Here is a 26,411-nt window from a genome sequence, read left to right on the forward strand (position 1 = left end):
GTCTTTCTCTGTTGAGGAGATTCCCCGGGGGAGGGACATGACGCTGCAGCCAACACTCGCATGTTGAATTGACTGGTTGGCTTGACCTGGTTTGGGAAGGGTTGGGGCTTGAGCATATGCTTGACAAATACTTCCATACACAGGCAGGGCAAGAAAAGGTTTGTGACAGATTTCGATCGTGCCCGTGCTGGGGGAAGCGAGACGAGGACAACCTGGGGAGGGGGGAGGCCGGTGTCACGGTACCGGTGCTTGGCGGCAAATTCGTCTGAGACACCGTTTTTAGTCTTACGGTGTCGGCCGAGTGAAAAGAAGCGCAAGACTTGGCTTCCGTGACGGTCCATGTGCCAAGCTTTTTGGACCTTACCGGCCGGGAGATGTGCAAAGAGACTCTGCGGGAGCTTTCACCTAGGTCCAAGCGCTCGACGAAGCGAAACGAGGATAACTAGCGAGCGGGCGGTGGTGGTCGGTGGACGCTGTCCGACCTGGCGTGGGGAGAGAGGGAGCCCCGTAAGTAAGCAAGCAACCCTTCGGCTACACAGGCCATCAGCCTTGTATCACATCCGTGATGACTTCGCGTTGAATAAGTGGGCGAGCCTTTTCCTACTAGGAATATTCTTGTGCACCGACCTGAGTACTAGTCAGCGATGACTGGCGCGATAGTGCCTGAGTACCGTTGTTTATATCGTATAGCGGGTAACATTTGTCCGACGTTTCAAGGCCGTCCTGAATAGGAAAGAGCATGCCTCTTTTGCAGCCAGAAGCCTGAGTTGGGGACAACCGTCGCGGGTATGGGCAATTGTCCTGCCTCCGTGCTGGTGCTGACATTCGCGAGGTATCATATGCGACGATGAGTGCTCAATGCACCCCTGTCATCTCGGATGTATCCAGACAGGCTGCTGGCTCCAGGTTGCGCCGCGCAAGGTGTTGGTGGCTCTCATAAAGCCTTTTAATATCCCAGGAGCCTGGTAACGAGAAACGATGTCGCAAGCTGTCTGAATCAAGCTGTTGGCATTCTAGAAGTTTAAGCAAATGCCCCGAGTGCACGATCGCACTGCCCGCGCGGGCTCTCATCCGTTTGTTGAACCGTCCAAGGACATCCGCGACCCGGGTATTCCATTCGGTGAAACTACAAGGTTTTGTCACTACTATGTCACCGGACTGTGCACTCTTTCGGATTTCCCATGTCGTGCGAAAGTGCTGTTAGTCAGAGTGAGGCACCGTTCCCGATGGAGGCAATCGAAGGTCGCTGTTTGTGGTGGCCTGCATGACAGGGCCATCATACGTATCAGATGATCGATGATTGTCAGGGACCGATCGGCCAAGCCACTTCGCGACGGGAACATTGGCATCGTACCTTGCCACCCCTGATGATGACGGTCTTTGTCGATCGCCACGTGCTTGGAGTGTCATGTTGATGTGAATATCGAACAGGTTCATGTGCCACGAGGCGGATGTGTATGAGATGAGCATTCTGGAGTAGGGGTCGGCTTGCGTGCACGCTTGGGGAGGTCAAGCAGTGAAAGAAGTGACGCCCAACCGCCCAATTCCATGACGGAGCTCCATCCCCGGGAAGAGGGCGCCATCTTCTCGCTCGCCGGCCTCGAGCTTGTAGCATTGATGCTGACGCCGGTCGGACTTGGGTACTCAACCTGACGGCCCAGCGGTGGCGACATGGCCGTGGTTTGGGAAGCCATGAGTAGAAGCCAAGATACCATAGACTTGTCCCGTTGGTGAAAGTCCAAGTAAAGCCCGATCGAGGTCGCCGACTTGCGCAAGTGCTTGGGCGGCCCTGCGCTGGGTGGATTCGTTTTGCCGGGCCCCAAAGTCTGGGATGCCGGGGCCAACGATGCAAGTTGGGGTGCCAGAGATTGCCTCGCGGACGCCCGTGCGCATGATCCCTGCTGCTGCCGACGAGCCCCCCCGTTCGCCTCGGAGCAGGGCGGGCATGGTTTCTTTTCCTCTTGTCTCCAACTGCCTGCAACTGAATGCTTTCGGCCCGAGGACCCATCAAGGACATCTCGCCTTGACAGAGAGTTAATTTCGATGGAGGACCTCGCAACGGATGGAAGTCTATGTTGGCCACGAGTCAAGGCGGTTGAGATAGCCATCTGCTGGTCTGCACCGTACAGTAGTTGGTCGCAACGTTGAGCACTGTATACGTACGTCTGGATGCATGGACAGCGCACTCCGCAATGCGTTCCTCAGCCTGGACGGAAGATTCACTCACGTTTGCCGGACCGGACCTGCCGCACCTCTGCGACCCCCCCGCCCCGGCATGCTGCTGCGTCTGTGGGGTTCGAGCAACAGCCTGTTCCCCAGAACAAACACACATGCGCGCGCGCAGGGAGTGCGGACAGGGTGGCCATCGTGTTTACTGTACGAAGTAAATCGTAGACAGGATGGCCGGGGTGATTAGCGGATAGCGGTCGTCGGCCATCTGATTTGTCTCACGGCATCGTATTGCCAGGCCAAGGAGGCTGTAAAGTGAGGTGGTGACCGTGGCCGCCATGGCCGTCTTGGTGAGCGGCCAGCCAGCGTTGGCAACCAAGCGAGGATAAGTGACAGCATCCAACCTCACGGATTCTGTCACCGCTCAAGTTGGGGGCATGCATCGCGCACAGGTGCGACCGAGCTTGGATTGCGTGCCGGGGCGCAACCCGGTACGTATCCCGTCAACCCGTACCAACGTAATTCGCGGTGTGCACCGCACCTGCCGTTTTCTTTGCCTGGGACTGCGTAACTACGTACTCGGCAATGGCTTCCCGGCCGGAATGTGGGACTTGCCGGTGATGCTGCGGAAGGAGCGACCACCACTACCACTACCGGCTCATCTCGTTCGCAATGTACCCCCGGTACTACTAGGTAAACTGGCAGGCAGGTCATGTCACACAGTTTCCCTTCCAGGCTGCCCAGCTGTAGCAGCGACTTGGCGTGCTTTGCATATTCGTAGGTGCGCACGAAAGCCCCTGTCCGCTTGAATCCTGCCCCCTGCAAGATCTCGACACGGCTGCCTGGCAACCTCGGAGACCCTCATGTTATTGATGCCGCCATCCTGTCGGGATAGATACTCTCTCCAGTTGGCTTTTGACAGCAGTAGCGCACTGCCGAGTGTTGGACAGTGACTGGGGGACTGCAATCTCGGTCGTGTGATTAGCCTGCCAAGGCGTGCGTCAATCGAGGACCCATGCAGCCAGGGGTCAAGAACCTTCGATTGGTGCGTTTCAGCAGGCCCAATACGGCCTACTGCATCTCTTCCCGGCAAGCGGGGCAGCTCGATCAAGGTGGCGGAGAGGTGAATGTAGAAAGGTCACTTCCAATCGCGGAGGCCAACTTGCTTATCCGGACTGGGCGCCGTAGGGCATTGGACCCCTTTGGTCCAACGTCGGCCTCGAGCAGTACCAGCACCATATGTCGGTTTTCTTCAGGCGGCAGCCAAATCCTCCCATCTTCGACCAAAGGGACCTCGAGGCGCCGCAGTAGTTACTGGCCACTAACAGCCGTCTCCCCCCCTCCCCCCGGGCGCGGAGCAGTTGCGTCCACCAAGATGTCTAGTGGCGTGGGGGCGTTGCACCCGTCTTCTCCCTGCTCGCCGGCTGGAGGATACAGGGTGGATCCCAAAGGGCAGAATCGCTGTTACAACGGACATACCCCAGGTGAGAGAGGTGAGCCGTGAGCACTCGAGCAGGTACATACAAGCAGCTTCTGCACTGCCCGCGTCCCGGCTCCGTGGTGTCGTATTCGATGCGGTGGGTTCGCCGTACCCAAAGTACCCAACAATCGGGGGCAAGGTACCTGGGGATATGGGACCGGGGACTGCAAACGAAGCCAGCGCAGGCATTGCGGGGGATGCCCGAGTCGTTCGCCCGGCCGAGAGGCTCATGAGATTGGCGACGGGTGGCGCGCGGCCGGCCGACGGGTGGCCACCGCCCCAGGCTCATCCTGGGTGCTCGGGCGGTGCACCACGCTCAGCATGCCGCATGGGGGCATTCGCACATTCACGACGAGAGGCAAGGACCGCCAGCCAAAGAGGCAGAGCTCGTCGGCGATTTCACATGAGGCCAAAGCCTTGCGCGGAACCGTTCGCCCGGGTAATTTTGGATCCCCACGGACCAGGGCAGATGCCGGCAGCACATTCATGCATACCGACCGTCACCCAATGGTCTCCGCTCCCTCCATTGCTGGCTGAGGCGATGCGATGCGGAGGAGACTGCTCTCCGACCCGCGCTTCCGCCATCATGCGGCCAGTTCTCTGGTGTTGTGCGCGAAGGCGCGAGACCGCCGGGGCCGTGCCCGAGAAAGGAGTAGGCACCCATCCATCCGTCCTTTTCGAGCGAGCCGACTGTCATGGTGAATGGCGCACCAGCGGCGCCGGGTAAGTGCCTTGACGACCTTTGGCTAGCGCAGAGTCGGAACTACTCCATGTCTGGTCCAGCGTTGAAGTTGGGGATGCTTTGGGATGCGGATGCGCCTTAACGCCGACCTGTCGACTCGGCGGGCTGGAGAGCTTTCACTCATTGGGAGGCCCCACCATGCCCACCGCCACGGGACCGTCCATGTTGGAACAGTTGAGCGCTGACGACTGCGCACTACTTTGAGCACCTGTGCGCGTGGAGGAGGTGCACGGCCGTGGATGCGATTCAGCGGCAAGTCTGCAAAGGCTCATTAGATCCCCGCGGTTGGCTTCACATCCACCCTACTCGATCGGGTCTTTGGTGCAGGGGACCGAGCGGACGGAACCCCCAACCTGGGGCACGAGCCATCCTCATGACCCGAGAGCCTGGCGACCCTTGGGCCGCACGGCACTGATGGCGCAATCTTGTCTCTCTGCCGGACGGACGGTCGGTCCTCACCTGGTCACCGCGGCGGACAAGGGCAGAAGCCTCTGCTAGAAGCCGGCCGTTACGCGTCCGTAGTATCGGTGTGGTGAAAAGCAACGGGGATCTTGCGGCTAAGGAGGAAACGGGCTCGAGAAAAGCAAGCCTCGGCCGAATTGGGCCAACCTCACCTGGATCCCGCAGCCTCGCCGAGCACCGACGTTGACTTTGCGTTCCGTAGCGTGTCAACCTGCCCTGACATGGCCCCCTGCCTCATTGACCCTTCCAAGTGTAAACAGCTGTCTATTCTGTCATGCTCCTGTCACCCGCGGATGCCGCGATCGCGAACCCCGTTGTCGCCTTGAATCGCCGCATCGCCGGAATTAACGCGCAGGGGCCGGAAAGGGCAAGAAGCTCATGAAGCCCGATCCTGGCCTGTCCTCTGTCACCAGAGCGCGGTTGGGTCGCTCTGCAAGTAGTTGGCAAGGTTGGCTTTGATGCCTCGTATTCAAACCTCTTCAGAACCCAACCAGGGCAGTCGTCTGCTGGTGCAGTAGTATTGCTCCGTACATCTAGAGTGGCGACACCCCACGTCGGCCAGAGGCGACCGGAAAGGCGGATGCGGGGGCTCGAGTTCCTTTGGTCGTCATCGCGACGGGCAGTGGCACGTCTGCGGCGGTCCGGCTACGTCAGTGATGGGCACCGGTCGAGGGTCGTGCAAATGACGAGGACAGACGGGCCGCAACCCTTGCTCCCGTGATGTCAGTCTCGGGCGCGGGCAGCGCTGGCTGGACTCCAATCCCTAGGCAGAGGGGCGGCCAGCCATCAACGAGGGCTCCCAGTCTGTTGCCCGCACGCCTGGTTGGGCTGTCGCTGACATGACCATAGCGACCATGCCGTGTCTCAGAGCCCGCCCACACGCCGCCGCCGCCCCCAGCCCGTTGTGAGAGACAGGTTCGTGCGCGTCGGCTGGACAGTCGAAGCGGTGTCTTCGTCGGCCCCCAGGGCAAGCGTTTGACGTGGGTATTCGCGCGCGAGAGACCTAAACAAGCACCAGTCACCAGGATGCGGACATGGCAACCCACAGTGTGACATACCTTCATCCCGGCTGCGTCTACGGGAACTTGGTCGGCGCCCGCGCCGCCCACGGCCTGCCTCGACACCAACTTCGAACCAGCCAGTCACTCTGCCCCCCTCCCCCTTGTTGACCCATGGACCGTTGTGGTGTTCCTTTGGTGCTTGGCTGAGTTCTGCGTCTGCGCCTGCAGCTGCATTTGTCCGCTCCAGTCTCCGGGCCTGCTTGTTTCTGCTTGTCCCACCCTGTGGGCCGCGGCGGTGGCCCCCTGTCTGCCGCCCCAGCGGCCTTACGTCAGGGCTGATGCCGGTGCTGGTGGCGCTGAGGGTGATGGAGGCGGACGCGGTTTTGCAGCGGCGCTTCGTTGGAGCCACTGTGTTTTCGCCCTCCACTGGCGGGGATGCTGCGCTGTCCGCGGCTCAAACCTAGCCGGTTGCTTATGGATGCTGTAACGCCGATGGCCATTGGGCGAGTAGACGGTGCGTGAGCACTGAGCAGGCAGGCAGGCAGGCTGTTCAAGGCTGGGCAGGCATACCTACCTACAGCCTCTGCGACTGCTGCCGGCACGGTGTGGGCAGCCAGGACATCATGGCGTGTGTGTCGGCGTACGGGTAAACAGCATACAATCGAAGCCCGTTGCCCTGGGGTCCTGGGAAGAACTCAACCGACGCCTCAAAAGGAGCACCGCAGGCAGGCGGCGGCGGCGGCGACGGCGATTCGGCTCAATGGCCAGCGATGTGGCGCCTGCGGTGACTTGCTCTTGCAGCCCATCTGCCTGGTGCCTCTGCAGGTGCTGGAGCCGTCTCCGTATGGCTCCTTCGACGCCGCTATTCTGCACCGCACCTTGGGGAAGGGGGCAACCTATCAGGTGCCCATCTCAGCTGCCAGGAATCGAGAGTGTCACAGGTTTCGTCCCTGCGCCGTCCATGTCGATATTGGCGGGGAGGCAGGGGAGTGAGTGGCCATGCTCTCCATGTCGCCGCGGAGGGACGCAAAAGGGCAGCTCGGCAACTCATCAGCTTCGCGTCTCCCACTGTAGACTGACTTACAACTCATCTTCTTGGGGGCTCTCTGTTCATTCTGGTAGGCAGGAGTACCCGTCCGGCAATGCGGTCCCTGCATGCTGCCGTCCCAGGGCAAGCGCATCTCAAGTCTCACCACCGAGGTGCCGCTCCTCCCCCATCGAGTCTCAGCGTCCCCCCCCCCCCCCAACCTAATTCTTAGCGAAGGACCCCATGGTGCTGCCTCAGGGCCGCCCGCAACCCGCAGGCGCGCTGGCCATGCCATCCAAGCCATCAATCCTCCTAAAACTCCCTTGAATCTCAGGCACCCTCCTACGGGTCGGTGGCGTCTGCGTCCCCGCCTGGAGTGCAAGCCCTCGTGAAAAAAGTGCCGTGGCCCTACTGCAAGAGGGCGCCCCCATGCCCCGTCGTCTCCCTCCATCCCAGCGCCATTACTCGTACTGTACGGCTACTGGCTCTGCTGGCCCCCATACCTCCATATCCCGACCGTCGTTGCCCATCTCCACACGCACACACCTTTGTGCTCGTCCCGTCAAATCGCACACGGTTTGGTCCGACATCGACATCATATTACCTGGCTAGCGGCCAGCCTGGGGCAGTCGGCCGTGCTGTGTCGTCCTGACTCCCGTGCGTGCGGGTGCGGTGCGGTGCGGTGCAGTGCGGCCAGGCATTCACTGGAATGACACTCCGCACGCGTGCAAGTAGGCGATGTGCTGGTGGAGGGGGGGGCCAATCTTTGTTTGGCATTGCAACCGGTCCAAGGCGATGAGCTGTCTGCTACTACTACTACTACAAGTACAACGACGTGTATGCATATAGCAGGGGACGTATCGTATCGCGGCCCTCGTCAAGGACGCGGCAGAACAAGGTCGTCCGCCCGTCACGAGCCTGCCGCCAGCTGCGGGTCTCATTTCTCAATCTCATCCGCGCACAAACTCCAGCAGAGAAGACTGATGACTGACTGCTGGCCCCCCTCCCTAGGCAAGCCACTGGTGCGCAGTGGGGCCCAACGTCTGTCGCGTTTTCTCGCACCGTACGTACAGTACCTTGGGTACAGGTCCATTCTCCGTGCCCGCTGGAGTGCGTCAGTCTACGCATACGGCACCGCCAGGCTACATACACGCCAGCGAAACAAGCATTTCCCCATTCCCTGCCCTGGACGGCACGCACCCACTCGTCTCACGCGAAGCAGGCATTTTCGTCGCCTTGCTCATGTGCCGTGCCTGAGCTCGCCTGGCCCGGGGGCAGCCAGTCCGTCAGTCAGTCAGTCACTCGTTGCTCGACCGTACGTACGTACAAGCAACGTGTCGCTCGGTCCGTTTTCCGGGCCCTGCCTGGTGAGTGCCTCCTTGTCGGTTGTGGCTACTCGGACATGGCTTGTGCTGTTGAACTGACCATCGCCAGGCCCTCTCGCCGGCCGCCCGCCAGCCATCATATCCACCTCGGACAACGACCAGCATCAGCGGCCACGCCTAGTCTGGCGCCAGCCGTCAACCCACACCCCCCTCCCCCCCGGCCGGTTCTTGTTCCTGCTACCCTACCTCATCGCCGCAACCCTGTCGCCTCGGCCATTGTGAAAGGACATCGGGTTGCCGATCACTTAGACCAGAGTCGTCACACACCCTGTCCGCTCTGAACGGACGGGGAACTCCACTGTTCCTCCCGTTGCCCGCCTCGCCTCAGACTGGACTGACGCACGTCAATTCGCACTCGTGGGCACTTAAGACTTCGCTGATCCCACCTTGGCTCCCGACAAACACGCTCCATCTCCAGGCGGGATCTTCTTGTCTCTGATCTGTGTTACCGACTTGGCTTTTGTAGTCGGGATCCCGCATCTGATCAACAGCCTTTTTTCATCCCTCGCAGCCTTCTCCAGACCCCTCTGCAAAACAAACACCGCCGTCGCAGTGTACCTCGCACGCATACATGCTCACCACCCTTTCCACCACCCACGCACTCATCTCACCCTTCACCCTGAGACGGAAAGATATCGTCCTCCCTTTCTCAGGACACATATTTCAGCGCACACAAAGTACCATCTAGCGACGCCAACCTAGACGGACGTCCCGAGCGAACACGACGTGCTCCGACAACATGACCATGACGTTGGACACTTCCCAGCAGCAGCGGTTCGCTCCTCCGTTGAACTTCGACTACGGGGCGCACGCACAGCCTCCAGCGTTCTCAAACCCTTGGTCCTCCGCCTCCTCGCCTTCGCAGTCGTCCGCCACTTCTGGAAACCCTCTTTTCGTTCACGGCCAGCAGCCCCCTACCATGAGCCACCATAGTATGATGGCTACGAAGCCTCCGCCAGGCCGTGCGAGCACTAGTAGTGCCTCGTCAATGGCATCCTATGGATCGATGCCAGTTCCCACCAGTTCCTCAGGTAACTTATTTCCTCGGCCCACACTGCGTCGGCGCGATGACTTACTGGGGACGCTTTAGATATCATGAGCCTGAGCAGGATGCAGACCACTTCTGCAGCCTATGGTGACCCTTCATACACAACTTCAGCGTCGCCCGTCAGTGGTCACTTCGCACCCACGTCAGCTCCGCCATACGAGGCCATGGGTTACGCGCCAGCACCATCTCGTCAACACTTCAGCCTGGGTCCCGAGGCTGAGACTGCCAGGCGATACTCCCATCATCAGTATGTGCCGCCCCCCTGCCTCCTACTCTTCCCTTTTTCTTTTGGCCACCACATTGGTACCGCCGTATAGCGACTATCAACGAGCTCGCAGCTGACCACAACTCAAAAGGAGCATACCTGCCCCAGATGACCGCAGGAGCTTCGCGGATGCCCTCGATGCCAGCCACGGCATGCTTGCCATGAGCCAGGAAACCCCTCGAAACATCTACGGCAGTCGCAATGATCGGTCGTCTGTTGACTCATATCCCTTCCCGTCTACGCACTCAACAAGCTCCTCGATCTCGTCCAGCGGCAACTTTAGCTCCTACTACGGCGACTCGGTGTCGGATTATTCGACCGCCGGTTCGGACATTGAGTCCGTTAACTCGCGGACCCTACCCAGACCCCAAGGACTGATGGGATCCCAAATCCCACCTGCGCCCCAGTCCATGATGGGTCAGTTCAGCTCCAAGGTGTCGTCGAGCACGCAGAAGAAGCACAAGTGCAAGGTTTGCGACAAGCGCTTCACTCGCCCAAGTTCGCTTCAGACGCATATGTACAGTCACACAGGCGAGAAGCGTAAGTCCATCATGATGCACTTATGGGGACATTAACCGCTGACTGATCGCAGCGTTTGCGTGTGAAGTAGAGGGGTGCGGCCGTCATTTCTCCGTCGTTTCCAACCTAAGACGCCATCGCAAGGTGCACCGCGGCGACGCCCGATCGGAAGCAGGCTCCGAGGACCATCAGTCGGACTAAGTGAGAGATGGACATCATTGACGCGCAGTCTGCTTTCAATTTTCCAGCTCGTATAGCAGACAATGACCCCTCTCGGTGCGGAATGAGCAGCACGGAGGACGAAGGCCTTACGAAACCGGCCGTCGTCTTATCGCATGATCTCACGGTACATTTTAATCGAACGCTTCTCTCCGGAAAGTTTCAACATTTGCGATGAAGGGGCATAGAGATTGTGGTCAAAAGGGAAGGTAGGAAAGACAGACGACGACAAATACTGCAACTGCGACGATTTTTCAAGGGAGGACTTTTGCATTGGCGTGGGCAAGCCGTGGTGGACAGGGCCCTACGCTGTACATTTACCTGTTGGGGTTTCGTTTTCCCTCGGGATGGCCACAACTGGTTCCGGGCTTCGCCTGCGGGCTTACTCGGCTATACCCATTTGGGGGCGTTGATGGTTGCTACTGGACTGCGCTGTTTTGCGCGTCTCTGTTGTTTATTAGGGGAGCATTTTACGGTTCGAAGCGTTCGCTTTCTCGTCGACGTTTTTACGACCCTGGGGGTGGGGTCAGGGTTTGAGGCTATACCATCTTTCAAGATGACGGAAGAGAGGGGCCAATGGCTAGAGTGCCTCCAGACCCAGGCGGGGAAGATTATGTACGATTACTCTTTCACGGTGATGATATACCCGATCGATAATGGAGCCGAACAGCCACATGCTGGACTGAAATTATAACCGTGTGGGTACGTCTCTCATTGAGCTAGCCATGGATCCAAGCCGGATGACCCTGGCATGTAGGTTTGCTGGGAGGAAGAGCAATGACACCGCGAGCGACCGCCACTGCAAGTAGAGGGACTTTTGCGCGACTCGCAAGGTCCGCAATTACTTTTGCACGTGGGCGTGACGGAGCGTACGTCGGCGAAGGCTGGGTATGCCTGGACTGGTGGCACAGGTCTGGTCTTAGGGGAGGGCACATGCAAAGCGCACCTCAGCAACGGTGTAGGCGATGCCGGCAATGTGCCGAGCGGGCGGCGCTCGCTGTCGGGGGGCCCTGCTGCAGGTAGACGGCAGGGATGGGAGGCACTCTATTTCGCGGAGTAGGCTTACGATACGGAGTGCTCACACGGGAGAAGATGCTGCAGAGTTCAGTCTCTTTGTTTGACCGGGCTCGCGCAAGCGACCTTCCTGATTCTTTTGCCGTCGGCATGCTCTCTCCGCCTTGTTGAAGATGGGGGGGTGTCATGTAGCTCGATACGAGGGGCTGGGGTCATGTTTGAACGATAGGGCGGCTGCCGCCTTTTTTTTTCTTTTTTTTAGGGAAGGGGTTTATTTACTGCTTGACTATACCTTGCTAGAAAGTACGGCGAGTCGTACATATCTGTACCTGCCTACTAACCTAGGCACTTTATTTGGCACACTGAGGAGGGATGAGACGGGACTGAGCTGGCGGACAGGTTAGAGCCGAGGGAGGAGGTCCTTCGTGAGGTCAAGGTGCATAAGAACCCGTCGCGTGATGCCCCTTGGGCGGCGCGAGACGTTGGAGATGCAAGCAAGGTAGCAAGCACGGCACGGGGGACGCAGGGCTCGGTGGCGGTTGGCCGGTTGGCGGGCTAGCAGCGATAAGGTGGCCGAAGCTTGCTTGTCCCGTTGTCGCCGCCGTCGTCGTCGTCGTCGGGCGGGTTGCGCCGTCGAGTCGATGCGATTGCATGCACATGGGGGATTTGCGACTGGGCCAAATGCCATGTTCGCTGGGGGGTTTGGAGAAAGGGGGGGTGGGCGTGAGGGTGGCGCTGATCTCGGTGGCTTGTTCCAAAGAGGGGGCCTACGTGAAGGTGAGCGCGATGGAAGAAGTCTTTGGGAAGGAAGGAAGCGGCCCGACGCCGGGGGCGTGGAAGGTGTCGATTTGGGCGTATTTGGTACATCAAAATTCGTACTTGCTCTCAGCCACGATACGGTATTCGCGTCTTGAGGAACGGGTGCTAAGGTACTTCGTAGGCTAGGTACCTGCCTAGGTACCTATCTAGCAATGTCGAGAACCTGCAGCTTGCAGCCCCTGGACGGGAGAGTCTCTCTCTCTCTCTCTCTCTCTTTCTCTCGTCTCAAAGGCACTACTAGCTACTGTCATTACTATTACTATACGCGGTAACAAGTTGGCAGTGCGTGCGACGGACATCGGCAGCGACGCAAAAGGGGGTGCGCGTCGGAGGGAGACGAGGAAGGGGCCGGCGTCAATGCACACCTCGCCGCACTCACTCGCTCACTCACTCGTCCGCGGGAGGCGCCAAAGAGGAAAAGCCAAGGAAGACGTCAGAACAAGAGACAGACGATAAGCCACAGGCGGCCAGCCAACAACTAGGGCCCCACGGGTCTCCCGTTTGAAGGTACCCAACGGCCGCCGCCCGGGTAGGGCGGGACCCGAGAGCAGGCGGGCGGGGGGCTCTCTCACTCTCCTCACACACTCTCTCACTCTGTCCGCCCGTCCAAGGCATGAGACGGCGACGCCCCGGTGGCAAGAATGAGGCTCCCCCCCCCCACCCAGGCTCCGGGACGGGGGCATGTTCGTTCGTGCAACATACATATTAAAAAGGAAGGGAAAAAAACACGGGATGGCAGCTTCCCAAGTAATTGAGCCAAGGCACAGTCAGGACACTACGGGGGTTGCAGCTGTTTCAGTATTGAACAACCAGGCGTACAGGATGGGAGCGAGTAGGACGGAGACAAAGAAAAAGCGCGACAGGCACAGGGGAGGAGGGATGAGGAGGGACAGCAATACTTCTGGCATAGCAGATGGAGAGCCAAAGTATTGGCCGCGCAAGCATGTTCTGCTTCCCCACCGCCATTTCTTGCGTCCCGTCAGCCATGATGTTTTTTTTTCTCTGTCTTCACAAAAGTGACCTGTGGACCTGTGGTGCTCTTGTGCGCAGCAGATGTGTTATTGCCACCCCCCGAAGCACAGATGCAGACGTGCGGGTTCGGGTTTTCCGTGGAAGGAGGAGAGTGCCAGGATTAAGAATGAGAAGAGAATGAATGGCCACGCGGGTGCGCTCTACAGTTGCCTGCCCCCTATATCTGTTGTCGTTTGTTATGCTTCTCTTCCTCACTCGCGCCCATCTGCGTTCACGGTACTGCCTAGAAAAGACAAGCAGCAACAAGCACGACACGACACGCAAGACAGGTAGGGGGGAGGGGCGTACAAAGTTGAGAGGATAGGTGGACGAGGGCAGAACATTTGCGGGCGGGCAGGGCTCCTCCCCCGACGAGGAATGGCACCGGCGTTTCAGAGACGACTATCTTTGCCCTCGGCGGCAAGGCTCGCAAGCATGGCGGTGTTGTCAAGACCGGACAAGCTTTGTGGGGTTGGGGAGAGCGACAGGGGGAGGCTTTTCGGCGCGCCGTTGTGGAGGACCCAAGGGAGTTTGAAGGTGGAGTCGTGGGGCTTAGGGAGGGGGGTGCGAGAAGTACTATGCAGCAGCATGTAATGTACGTAGAGTAGTATGGCGCTGCGTGGCTTCCAATCGGCATCATCCACCCAAATCCATCCAATCCAATCCATCACTCACTCTCCTGTATCGAGGGATGGATGGGCACGATGGAAGAGGTGGGCGGGGCGCTAGATGGGGAGAAAGAGAGAAGGAGAGAAGAGGGGGGCATGAGGGGGCGCATCAAGTGTGCGCGCGCACGCGATGACGGAAGGGAGCTGGTGACCAGCAGTTCAGGGAACAGTGCGGGTAGGAAAAACCCCCTTGGCACTGGAGGTGAACGTGGGCTGGCCTCAGGCGTGTGTGTGCGTGCGTGCGCGCGGGCGGGCGCCGCTTGCGCTGCCGGTGGACCGCACCGTGTGCGTGTGTGTGTGCTGTGCGCTGTCAAGCTGCTGGATGGACGCTGCCTGGGAACCCCCCCGCCCCGCCCCATCTGTGAGTGGGCGGCGGGCTGGCACTGGATGACTGGGTGCTGGGCTGCAGATTGCAGATTTGGGGCGCTGGAATCGTGGTGCATCACCCGCCATGCCGTCCGTCTGCCGCGCCACCGCTTGCTCGGGCAGCCTGTGCCGCGAGTAAGATCCATGCACCAGGACCGCCGCCTCAAGGGGACCCCCCCCGCACCACAGGTGAGGTGGTGAAGGTGCGTGTGGGGCGCACACTGTGGATGAAGTGCCGGGGGGGGGAGGGACGGAGTGGGAAGGCCCCCCCCCACCCCCCCTACCCTTCCGTTTCCTCGAAAACGGTTCGACAGCTGCTGGCCCTTGGCGCTGGCGCCGGCGCTGCAACGCCCGACAGCGAAAACCGGGTGCCGTCCATGTATCCGTACAGTAAGACGGACGCGCGACGTACGGTACGGTACGGTACAAGGTAGGGTGCCATCGGTACCTTAGCCCCTTGCGCGCTGCCCACCAAAAACGGACGGCGCTGACAAGCCGCTGACCTCGATGGCCGACTTCCACCTACTATTAACGACAAAGGACAACGAGGACATGCTGCAATGAGCGTCTTGTCCACAACACACATCGCACACAAATCTGCCCCCCTCCCAAACGAGCATCGCTTGCCACCACCATCCGACGCCCGACCAAACGAAACGGGCGAGCTAATGCCCCCCATGTCCACTCGCTCACGCCCATGCACGCCTGCAACCACGCACGCTCCATCCACGTGAGAGAGACGGAGGGAGAGCGGGAGAGCCTCGCGTGCGGGACTGCCTGCCCGTTGTAGTCGGCCGATGGCGGGCGACTGGCTGTAAACGGACAGTCGGTACGGGGGCCGACGGGGGCCGGGAGAGGCAATGCGGTGTCGCAATATGCCCACACGGCCTGCGACGGCGCCCTCAACTGGCCGTCTCCGTCGCCAATACCGCCTCCCCTGGCCATCTGAACGCTACTCCTGGCGGTGGCAGCCATGCTCAGAGTTGCTATCAACACACAGAGGCGACCCGAGTCGGCGAGTGTCCGCCAGGCACGGCACTGCTAGGACAACACCCCCTTTATTCTGCCTTGTCTTCGCCCCCGCCCTCCCGCCTTTCTCTTTCTGCATTGCCAGACGACGAGTCGGTGGCGAAGATGGCAAACAGCAGGGCGACATGCCTGCCCTACCGGAATCCTCGTTCGGGCCATGGCGTCAGGCTGAAACTCGGTGGAGGAGGCTTGGGAGAATAACAGAGTACAGCTGACTTGTGCACAACCTTGGGTTCTCGGTGTACGACCAACGACACGGTTCCAGTCATGCCTGCCTCGCCACGAGCCCCAATCGCCTTGCTCCTTTTCGATGGCCTGAAGTTAAGGTACAGGGCACGGCACGCCTCAGGATGCCATGGAGACTGAAATCCAGGGGGACCAGCTAAACCGGTAGTCTGCGAGGCGCGCGCCTACACAGCCCCAATCTGGCGCAAGGCACTCGTACATTCACGGCACGCGAATGCCATCACACGCTGCCTCTCTCGTTTCTCGAATCTCGACACAGCTGGGGTCGTCGTGCGGCACGTTGTCGAGTGTCGTCGACGTTGAACGCAGATCGTCCCAAAAGGGGGCGGCTCTTGGCATTGCCTGGGAACCCCAAAAATAACAAACTCTACTTCTTCCCGCCAGTTAGGGACGACGGCCGATCCCATCTGCTCGGGACGCTTCAGACGACAGGCCGTTTGGCTTTGCTCTCCGCCCAACTGAAACCAGAAGCTGGACGACGTGGACCGGGCCAGATGGCTGATCTTGGCTTTCGACCATCTAGAAATCGACGAAAAGCTTGGCCACGCACTTGCATGCGTCTGCCCCGTGCTGACCCGACGGCCGAAACAAGCCAAAAAGCTTGTATGCTTCCCTTGTTCCACCTGGAGCCTGGCACCACGAGACTGGGGGGGTTCATCATTACGGCTCGTCTCCCTGTCCGAAGGGAATGCTTACTCGCGCGCGCGCGGCCGCGATGGCACTCGGTGTGTTGTCTTTGCTCGTCAGGTCCACCATGGAGTCCGGCTTCAAACCGCATATGGCAGGCAGATATCTCGGAGTGTCGCCGCCCCTCCCCTCGACAGGACCAGCCACCGTCTACTGTCGCTGGATTTCGCACAGCACAGCAAGCTGGCTTGCGACAGGAAGCTCCACCGTGCGCGCAAAAGTCAGACAAACAGCATTCACAGCTCCCTCCCCCACCCCCCGCAACGCGATAATGAGCCAATGCAAAAACCCCTGCACAGCGATGGAGAAGCTCATTCACTTCTCGCGCCTCCTCTCACGGGGCGTCGGGAGGTCGAAAGTGGGGGGCGTGGACGCAGAGCCGAGAGGAGGCGGCGGTGGAGCCGGAGTACAGGGCAGGCAATGCACCAGGGTGCGCGGCCGGCAAGGGAAGGCGGTCAGCGATGCAAAAGGTCGGGTGCGCTTTGGCGGTTCGCCTTGGTGATGATGTCGTTTGCGATAAGCCATGACGACGGGGCTTTGCGGCGGTTGGCCTCCCCGCTTGGCGAGGGCGGACGCCACCAGTCTTCGGCCATGGACAAAACGACTTTTGGATATTCAGGGTCCTGCTCTTTTGCGCTCTGTCGGCGCTTAGCGGGGGGCGCAAGGGGGGGGGCTCGTGCGCGCGGCGCCGGGCGGCAGAGAAGCGCGGCTCGTTGCAGTGGCGGTGGAGCGATGAATTGTGTTTTGATGGGGGGGTCGTCGCCGCCCAATGCTAATGTCTTGTGTGCCGGCACGCTGCGCGTTCTGCGTCGAGGTTGTCGAGGAGCGCAGCGCGCGCAGCATGCGTGCACACACACGCACGCATGCGCGGGCGGGCGAAGACAGATGACAGGCAAAGCGGAGGGCGAGACGTCTGTCGCAGACCGGCCAGCCCTTACGAGGGCGCCAACGGCCATCGTTCGTTGGCCGCAAGCCATGACGTCAAAGGCCAAGGGCAGGGTCCACCGAAGGCGACCCGCAACGTCATTTCCATGCCGGTTGGCCAAGCGCTTTCCTGCCCCCACTCCCTCCTCCTCTTCGTCCTCGTCCTCCCAATTGCTCTCCCTCCCGCCCAGCGCCCCTGTAAGCGGAGAAGCGACCCTGCTCGCGGCACGCCCCTGTCCCGCTTTTTTATATGGGCCTGTTCCTGAGAGGGTGTGTGTGTGTGTGTGTGTGTGCATGCATACTTTGTAGATGCAGAAGCGTCAACGTGCTCGACTCACAGTCGTTTGCCTCCGATGATATACTTCACGAATGAGGTGCGGTGGGCGCACAGGCGGCTGACGGATTCAAGGGCACCGGCAAAGGATCCTACCGTGGGACGAGACGTTCGAGGGGAACCGACAAGTGCAGCAAGAGGCCAGCGGTAATCGTGGACGTGTTTCAATATCGTGCCTCGGAGCCCGATATTACTGATGCTTCTCTCCCGAGCATGGCTCTGTATGGACATGGCCAGGTTGGCCCAACAGGGATAGGACTTTGCGGCGCTCCGCTGACGGACACATGGATCATGGATGGGATTCGCTCGAACCCAACCCAGGTCCAGCAACGTCGTCGTGCAGGGTAGGCGGCCACCCCGTGTCGGCTTCCTTTCCAAGAACGGGTATCCGGTAACCCAGTTACCATCCATCTGCAACAGCACCATCGATCAGCCCATCCAAGCCCTTCCGTTCCATGCATCTCTTCAGATAGAGTGCCTGCGTCCTTCAACCACGCACCCCCACGCACCCTGTCCGTCGCCGCCTGGGGCAAGCACGCGGCGCCCTCCCGCAGATGGACCGGACGAAGCGAAGCGAAGCGAAGCGAAGCGGGGGAGCGATACTTTCGTCGTACGAAGTACCTTTAGTAGTTACCAACTGGCTCGTGATGCACCATGTATGCTATGCCCATGGCGATTCTCCTCCTCCGCCTGCTGCGGGCTCCAACAAGACCCGCCCCGCCGGGATCGTGGCTGCCGGTCTGAAAAGATTCGTCCTCGACTTTTGCCTCGTACGATCGTCCACAAGGTCCCCCCCCCCCCCAGCCTCCTGCAGAGCGGCTGGCGGCTCCGTGAAGCACGTAGATTGGCGAGCTTGTCCTTCCCTCGCCCCTGGCCGTCTCGTGCGTTCGAAACTCGTCAGCAGGGCTATCTGCCGACCTACCCTACAACCTCGGAGCGAGCGCCCCCCCCCCCTTTTCCCCCCCATCCTCCTCGAGTAGCGAGTAGATTGCCATTGTAAGAGAATGCCCTTTTCCCCTGTCGAGGCATAGTATTCAAGTCAAGGAAGTAGTAGTAGTAGTAGTAGTAGTACCTTTCGTGCTTCTATTTTCAGCCGTCACGCCCGTTTCATCAATAGTACTAATATACCTCGTAAGCCCATTCCCCCCCCCCCTTTCCCCTCAGAGCACCCAGTTAGCACCCTAGCCTACCTGCTCGCTCCATTTTCGAATGCCCAAACGGCGCCTCCTGCGCGTGCGCGCCTGCCCAAGAGGGAAGGACGAAAGGGGAAAACCTCGAGGGTGCCGGGGGAGGGGACGGAGGGATGTGAACGAAAAGACAGAAAAAGAAGAAAGAACAACACACACAGTGAGCTGGTGGGTTGGATTTGATCGCCGCTGTTCGATGGGGGGGCGATCTGCGAGCGCATCGTGTGTGCGTGCTGCTCGGCCAGCTATCCGGGGGAGGTGGGCAGGAGGGCTTGCTTGCCGGCGCCGAGTGGTCACCACGTCCCCGAGCACGGGTGTAGGAAAGAGGATATAATGTTAAGTGGTCAGTGAGGCGCCCTGCGTAGCGTATCTACGAAGTATATTGTTGAAGGATATCAGAGCCGGGAGCGCAATGCTAATGCCGTGAGCCGACGGCGGGGGGGATTGGATGGACGGGGGAGCCTTCCTTTGTTCAAAAAACCCCGGGTATGAATCTAAAGGGGGAATTAGTATCATCAATCAGCTCGGTACGCAGAGCGGGCTGGTCGGCCACCCATTGTTGCCGAGCCGCAACATCATGCCCGATCCGCGCAAAAGGCAGAGGAAGAGACCCTTTGAGAGGCACGCGATCGATCTCCGTCGTGGACTATCTATCTATATGCGCCGCCGCTCCTGCTTGACTTGACCGAGTTGAGACTCAGTCAGGTGCCGGCGCTGCACTGAATACAGCAGCATCTTGCACAGTGCCGCAAACACGACGGAGAAGGGGAAAAGCTGCAGCTGCGATCCAACGACGGTGATGAAGACCACATGATGATTCTGGGTGGGTGGACTGTCGGTAACAGCATGCCATATAACCCAACACCCCACCGCTGCCTCTACATCGGCGATATAGCCTCATCGCCAGGAGAGGAACCCCCCCCTTCTGAATGCAACACAAACCTAGGATAGACATCTTTTTCTCTGATCAATGTCCCCGCGGGGAAGGTCAGATCTGCCTCTCTCTCTCTCTCTCTCTCTGCCCCCTTCACTCACTCCCTCACTCCCTCACCGCCACCACCATCATCACCACCCCAGACCCCGCGCAGATCAAGTAACTGCATGAACACCCAAAAGCCACGACGACGGCTTCGCCCGAGCACAAGGGTGGGTCCGACGGCAGGGACAGGAGGACATGTGTGTGTATGTGTGTGCGCGCGCGCGTGGGGAAAGAAGAAAGAAGAAATTGAGAAGAACGGCGATCATTCTTCGAATTGCGCCCCCCCCCCATCCTGCTCGGCCCGTGGCGCGCTGTTGATCAATGATCCAAGTAGGAAGGCCGGGCGGCCCCCGACTTGAGTAGGGGATCGCCAGGCATGTGCCGAGACGGGCAATTCATTTCAGATTTGACGCTATGAAGGTACGTGATACGTTGCTATCCTCGTGCATCTTTCATGTCCATCGCGCCTCGTGCCGTCTGCATGCCTTCGCGGACACAGCCGTTGCAACCCGATGACCAGGCCAAGCATCTCGGGTCGATGCTATCTATCAGAGCGTACTTTTGCTGACATTTCAAGCACGCCATCACTTTTATTGGGGGGTGTGTTTGTGGGATCTTAGCAGATTGACCAGGAATTGTCATTCAGATTACGCTATGGGAGCTCTTCCATCTTCATCGCCAGTCATGCGCGCAGACCATTTGGTTTCGTACCTCCTCCACCATCAAGAGACAAGAGAAATTGTGTGCAAGGGTGCGTGACAGCCTTTGTGACGGAGACTGGTTGAAAGTAATGTACATCGGGTCAAGAAAAAAATGGAGGGGCGTGAAGTGAAGTTGCGTCTTCGTATCCCCTCCAGTAGGAGCTGGCGGTGTGCCCTCGCCCTCCAGCATCCGGATGAGAAAGAAAAAAAAAGGTTAAACATTAACCAGTGTCATGGCCTCGAGACTTGAGGCACAACAGGGAAGAAACAGAAAAATAATGAAGTGTGTATGGGCCCAACTTATTGGGGCCCAACAGGGAAATCGGGTTTCGATTTAGTTTTGCGCAGATGAGATAGCCATCGTCAATCCGCGCTCGAGGAGAACATTGGCGTTGTTCTCAAAGACTGGCCATCATGGTCTCTGCAATTCCTTGCTCTCCCGAAAGTTCAAATGCTGCAGGTGTATCATGATGCTCCGTACGCCTATCCAAACGCCGAAATGCAAACAAGACTTGCTGGCTAAATGACGACTCAAAGGATGGCGACGTTGCCTCACACGTGCGGCGCCGCCGAGCGACTCTTGCCAAGCTGCTCGAGTAGCTCGCGCGGCGGGATCCTCTGGATACCGCTTCCGCGGTCGTACATTGAAGTCGGCGCTGGGGTGTATCCTTCGCGCTTTTTCCGTAGCCGGTCAAGGAGAATACCGGCGGCCACCATCAAGAGGACAAGACCAAGGGCAATCGCCAAGCCGATCAAAACGACAAAGACAAGCGGCATGTGGCCACCGGGCTTGGGGAAGAAGCTGTTGTTTTGTGTAAAGATCCTGGCGATGCTGCCACCGGCCTGGCCTGGGCTCGTCGTGAGAGCATAGGGTTGGTAGTGCGTGCCATTGAATAGTGCGGCAGCGACTATTCCAACGCTAGGAATATCGATGGAACCGGTGAGCATCAGGGCCTGCTTGTCGTCCATCATGTCCGCCTTGTCATGGGCAGTCGTGAGAGAGAAGACTTGAAGGCTCCGGAGCGTTGTAGCCTTGCCCAGGGTCGGCTTTGCGGACAACCACTTGCTACCATCATACTTCATGATAAAAGTAGACCCGTCCTTAGCCGACTGTCCGCCAACCCAGACTTGCTTCGTATCGCTCGAAGCCGGTGTCATGGCTGTGACCGGTCCAGGGATATCTCCCGAGTTGCTGAAGCTCGCCCAGGTTTGCGACTTGGCGTCATACGAGGCCAGGTAGAGCCCGTCGGAGCCGTTGGCACGCATGTCGCCAGCAGCCAAGAGGGTTGAGCTGCTGGACCACATCAAAGACAGCACCGTGCCCGCCAGACCATTGCCAGGCTGCGTCCACCGGGAGGAGTCTATATTGTACAGGCATACGCCGGGACAGTCGAGGGCCCCAGCCTTCGTGAACGAACCGGCGACATAGAGTTCCGTCGTATCTTCGCGTAGAGATATCGCTGACACTGTTGCGTTTCCACCACTGACCGGGGCTGGTTGGGTGGGAAATGTCTTGGACTTCATGTCCCATGCAACAAGGCCGTTGATTTGATGGTCTTGAACGGTGCCAGTCACCTTACCTCCGGCGAAGAGGATACTGCTACTGACGGCGACGGCTGTAAAGGTTGAATCTGCGGAAACTCCAGAACCCAGCCCACTGAGATTGTCACTGTTCTTGCCATCGATGAGCACAAGATTATTGATGGCAGAGCCGTTTGCGGACTGAGCGGTGAAGTGACCAGCTAGGACGGTAATATTGCTGCCGTCCTTGTTGTAAAAAGTCCCAGTAATGACACCCCGGGAACCCTCGCTCGAAGAGACGTCTCGCCGTCTCGCCTTGCCTTGGGGCTGTTGTGCTTGAATGTTGACTGGAAACCTGCCCAGGCCGGCGTCGCTGAGTGTGGCCGCACCGTTGGCGCCGATCTGTGCGGATGTCATGGATCCTGCGAAGAGAGAGGTGTCGTTGGGCAAATCCAGGACGGCGCCAGTCAATACGCCTGTGTAGGAAGGCACCGAGTCGCCCAGGTTTTGTAGCCAGTTGCTCTTCGACGGCACCCAGATGGCAAAGCCACCCACGACCGAGTCCTTGCTGTCCCCGAAGCCATTGCATTTGGAGAAGTTGCCGGTGAAAGCAATGGCTGTTTCTGTGCGATTGGATGTGACGTTAATGGGGAACGGGACGACCTGTTCCACCTTTCCGTCGACACCAGCCCCCAATGGATTCCAAGTCTCGGCCTTGACGTCGTAGACGGCCACATGGTTCAGGCCATTTTTGGCCTTCTTTTTGGAGTTGTCAAAGTCGCCTCCCACGTAGAGCTTGTCGTCTTCCAGGTGCATCTTACGAACGAGTCCGTTGAGGCCGCCGTCGAGAGACTTGACGTTTCCCTCTCCTCCGATGGCGACCACGTTGGCGTTATCATTAGACGTGAAGTTTCCGCCGATAAACAGCGTATCTCCATGCGAGACGAGCGACTTGACGCCCGCGTTCTGCTTGAGTGAGGATCCAAGTTTGTTTACGGCCGACTTCTCCAAATCTGAGATGGAGGCTGCTCCGTTTTCAGGGTCGAAATCGAATAGTCCGTTGAGTCCACCGGTGGAGTTGATGAGCGCAAACCCGACTCTCTGGGCCACTACAGTCAATTTGTCGACGGTTTGTCCGTCAAGGGGTGTGATTGTGACGCTAGGCTTGAAGCTGTCCGACGTCTTCTCAATGTACCCGAAATAAATTTGGTCGTACTTGTCAAAGTTGTTGGTCTGGTACAGGCTAGTTGTAAAGCCGGCATTGACGGCACCGGCCGACATGGTTCCTGTGACGTTGACTCGCCCGCGCGTCTCGCAAGTATTGTCTGGCTTGCAGCCAGGAGTGTACATGTTCACGGAATAGTTGCCAGATTCGCGGATGCTGGGGTAGAAGACGACTGAGGCAGACTTGGAGGAAATATCCCCGGAGAGTTCAACGGTCAGGTAGTCAGCGTTGCTCTGCACGGATGGCGAATGCTTCCAGGGGCCGGTTGCCGTGGCAGTGGAGGGCAGCTGAATGCCCCCACACTTGGGTTCGTTGAAATCGGCAATGGCGTAAGAGAAGATGTCGTCCTGGAATAGTTGGATGCCGGCCAAGCCTGCGCCCTTGCCATACCAGTCCGAAATGGCAATCTGAAAGCTGTTCATGCCCACGCGGTTGACGAAATGGAAGTCCTGAAACTTGACTTTTGGGTCTTGGCTCAGGGGGCACTCGCTCGTGCACGTCCCATTTTGTCCCGTCGTCGGGTCGACGTAAGTGAAGTTTAAGATGCCGTTAAGAGGAAAGGCCAGGAACCGAAACGTCTTGGTGCCACGGCCATCTTGGTGGGTGTTCCACAGTCTGAGCTTCGTAGGCTCAAAGCCGTATCCGAACCTGGCCTCCCAAGTTCCCGGCGTTTGGTCTCGCAACAACCATGTCTTGCCTGCTCCGTCGGTGCCATCGCCGCAAATGATGCTCTTGGGGTCGCCGAAGCCATTGGCTGCCGCGTTGTTGGTGCCGGTGATGTTCGCGGTAGATAAGTTGATGACCTGATCATCAGGCCGGCTAGGAGTGCTGGCGTTGCCCAGGCCCGAGAAGCTCCCCCCGAAAATTATGTGTCCGTTGGATGCCTTGCTGATGGACTCGACGGGTCCATTGAAGCCGGCAAAGGGAAGGTTGTTCCAGCCCTCCATGCCGACCCAAGCCAGGGCATTGGTCGAGTTGCCGCCTCTGAAGCTGCCGCCGACGTAAATGGTGTCGCGTGCCTTATCGCAGTACACGGCCTTGACATCGCCTTCGATGCCTTTGAATGGCGTCACCTTTGCCGTGTTGGGGTCGACGAGAGCGATTGCGGTTGACTGGGTGTCATCGAGGCTCGTGAAATTGCCGCCAATTACCACGCCAGCGATGGCGCCGTTTTTGCGTTGGAATGTGCACATGGTGCGGATGGAGCCGTCGCTCGGCACGATCGAGGCCAGGGCGCCATTCGGGAGCAGGGCCAGGAGGGACTCGCTGCCGTTTGCGCTGCGCGGCTTCGGAATTTGGGCTACATATTCGATTAGAGATATGCCGCTGTAGTCTCCTGCAATAGCTATCCTGCCGAGGTCAGAAAAGTCGAGGTTTGGAGACGGGACGGGCGTGAAGTCGATGGCCCCCGCTAATGACGGCGCGAGCGCTGTGATGGCGAGGAGGCCTGTGCCGAGGGGATCTGGGCGGCGGGCCGCACGGCGTCGTCGAAACGATAACCGCATGGCTACCGCGTCGCACCGAGGGCTGCCAAAGGAGGCGTGATTATATCGTCGTCGTCGTAGTCGTCGTCGTCGTCGTCAAGCCTCGACGAGTAGAGAAATGGGCGAGAGGTGAAAATATCGGCCCGCGCAACGATGAGAACAGCGCCGGGCGCATCTCAAGCCCAAGGGCGTGTCGAGATTGGAAAATTATGCGGTGGTCTCTGCGAGGGCCGTGTGTTGGCTTGGCGTCGAACAAAGACGGGCCAAACGCTATGCGTATCGGGATCGAGGATGGTTCAAAAGGGGGAGAGAGGGCGGGAAGCCGAAAGTCGAAAGTAAAATCGAAGGTGAAAACGAGTGTAAGAATGAGGAGTGTCGCGGTCGGGCGCGGCAGCAGTCAGCGTGTTTCTCTGGCTGGGGCCGTGTGCGTGCTCTCTCGCTCGCCGGCGATGGGATTTCGGGGGTTGACGAGCCTGCCTGGCCTGGGCTTGGAATTGGAGGAACAGAGGAGGATGGCTGGCAGGGCCAACAAGAATGCGTGAGTTGTTGTGACGAGACGCGGCGCTAGCCTGTGTCGGGGCTAGCGCGCAGTTGCTCAGTTATGGGCTTGGGGGGGGGGGGTCGGTCGGTCGGGCTCGCGGCGGGCTGGGCGGGCAGCCAAACACACCAGACCAGACGGGGGACGGGCAATGCCAGTGGTGGTGCCACCTGCGGAGGGGGGAACGAGCACACGAGATGAGTACCGCGCCCTGACCAGTACGTGCTACAAGTACTACTAAATGTACAGACAGTCACTGCAGCATCAATGCAAGCACTCGGCAAGGTACAGAGTACGACGTCGCCTCTTGCGGCCCTGTGCTGAGCAGCGACGCTTGGTCCTGGTGCGACGCCGTTCCAAGGTTCGGCAGCGAGGTGTGCCCTGCTGCCCTGCAGGTGCAAGCCAAGTTGTTGGATAATGGAATCCGGCTGCACGACGTGGTAATGGTAGGTACCCAAAGCAAGTACTACAGTGCCTGTAGTACATGGGAAGCTAAGATACTAAATGTACCAATTGGAAGGACAGTGGGCTCCGGCTGGTTGGAGCGCTGGCGGTGCCTTGACCATCACCAAAGTTATTAGCTCCCCGCGGACGCTAGAGGCCCGCGACGGTGTCGAGTTTCGTGGCGCACGCAGTTGATTTCAGGCACACGTCGAGCCCCAATCTCCACTCTACCAAGTCACTAATAAGTTGGCTACTGCCAAGATTCCGTGGGAATTGCAGCATGGATGATGCTGTTGGCATCGTCCAAACCTACCCGAGCCCAGTCGATGGATGCCGGTCTGCGTTCATCAATCCGTCTTCCCACGCGCGCGACAGAGTTGACGTCCTTTTGCGTTTCCCATTTTTCATCACCGGCACCGGGCGTGCCGGCAGGTGTGCGGCATTCGTACGGTGCGGGCCTCCTTTGTCAAGCGACAACGCGACTGATGACTGCGCCATGTTGTGGCCAATTTCGATCCGTCGTCTCAGTCATCGAGGCTGTGCGCGCTCCACGGATAGAGGTGAGGGGCTCGTGCCACGGCGGCGGCCGCCTGCGAATCGAAGCTTGCTAGTACTTCGACCACCGTGCATTACCGTCCCACTGGCGCCACCGCAGGCAGGATCGAACTTTACGCTGCGAAGGATATTGGCTGGGCACGTCCGTCCATGCATCATCATGGACGCCCTCTCGTTCCTCGACAAGCTGAAGACGTGGCGCCGCCGAGCGCGCCGACTGCGCACGTACATACGTATTGTAGCTGCCATCTACCTAACCTATACCCAGACATCCTTTGATCGTGGGATGTCTCACGGGCCACGCATCCTGACGGGGCGGGAGGCGCGCGCACCTGCTGTTTGTTATTTCCTGACTTACCCAA

The 26,411-nt window shown here is 59.2% G+C and overlaps 2 protein-coding genes across 2 annotated transcripts; one reads left to right on the top strand and one right to left on the bottom strand.

Annotated features, from left to right (window-relative positions):
• The first annotated feature begins 8,601 nt into the window (after nucleotides 1–8,601).
• On the top strand, nucleotides 8,602–11,033 carry JDV02_001241 (uncharacterized protein). Its single transcript, XM_047982151.1, has 4 exons — nucleotides 8,602–9,297; nucleotides 9,357–9,561; nucleotides 9,671–10,119; nucleotides 10,172–11,033. The coding sequence occupies exons 1-4, from the start codon at nucleotides 9,006–9,008 to the stop codon at nucleotides 10,297–10,299; spliced, it is 1,074 nt and encodes a 357-aa protein (XP_047838113.1). The 5' UTR covers nucleotides 8,602–9,005; the 3' UTR covers nucleotides 10,300–11,033.
• Nucleotides 11,034–20,199: 9,166 nt separating this feature from the next.
• On the bottom strand, nucleotides 20,200–24,994 carry JDV02_001242 (uncharacterized protein). The gene has a single exon (XM_047982152.1). It carries the CDS (start codon nucleotides 24,531–24,533, stop codon nucleotides 20,835–20,837), a length of 3,699 nt encoding a protein of 1,232 aa, XP_047838114.1. The 5' UTR covers nucleotides 24,534–24,994; the 3' UTR covers nucleotides 20,200–20,834.
• Between the last annotated feature and the right edge of the window lie 1,417 nt (nucleotides 24,995–26,411).

Source organism: Purpureocillium takamizusanense, chromosome 1, assembly GCF_022605165.1.
Source record: "Purpureocillium takamizusanense chromosome 1, complete sequence".
Taxonomy (NCBI): domain Eukaryota; kingdom Fungi; phylum Ascomycota; class Sordariomycetes; order Hypocreales; family Ophiocordycipitaceae; genus Purpureocillium; species Purpureocillium takamizusanense.

Bases quoted from the DNA above. Each gene is read 5' to 3' on its own strand.
- JDV02_001242 (XM_047982152.1), bottom strand. From the start codon at position 24,533: ATGCGGTTATCGTTTCGACGACGCCGTGCGGCCCGCCGCCCAGATCCC.
- JDV02_001241 (XM_047982151.1), top strand. From the start codon at position 9,006: ATGACCATGACGTTGGACACTTCCCAGCAGCAGCGGTTCGCTCCTCCG. The intron at 9,562-9,670 runs GTATGTGCCGCC...ACAACTCAAAAG, and splicing joins AGGCGATACTCCCATCATCA to GAGCATACCTGCCCCAGATG. The intron at 10,120-10,171 runs GTAAGTCCATCA...GACTGATCGCAG, and splicing joins CAGTCACACAGGCGAGAAGC to CGTTTGCGTGTGAAGTAGAG.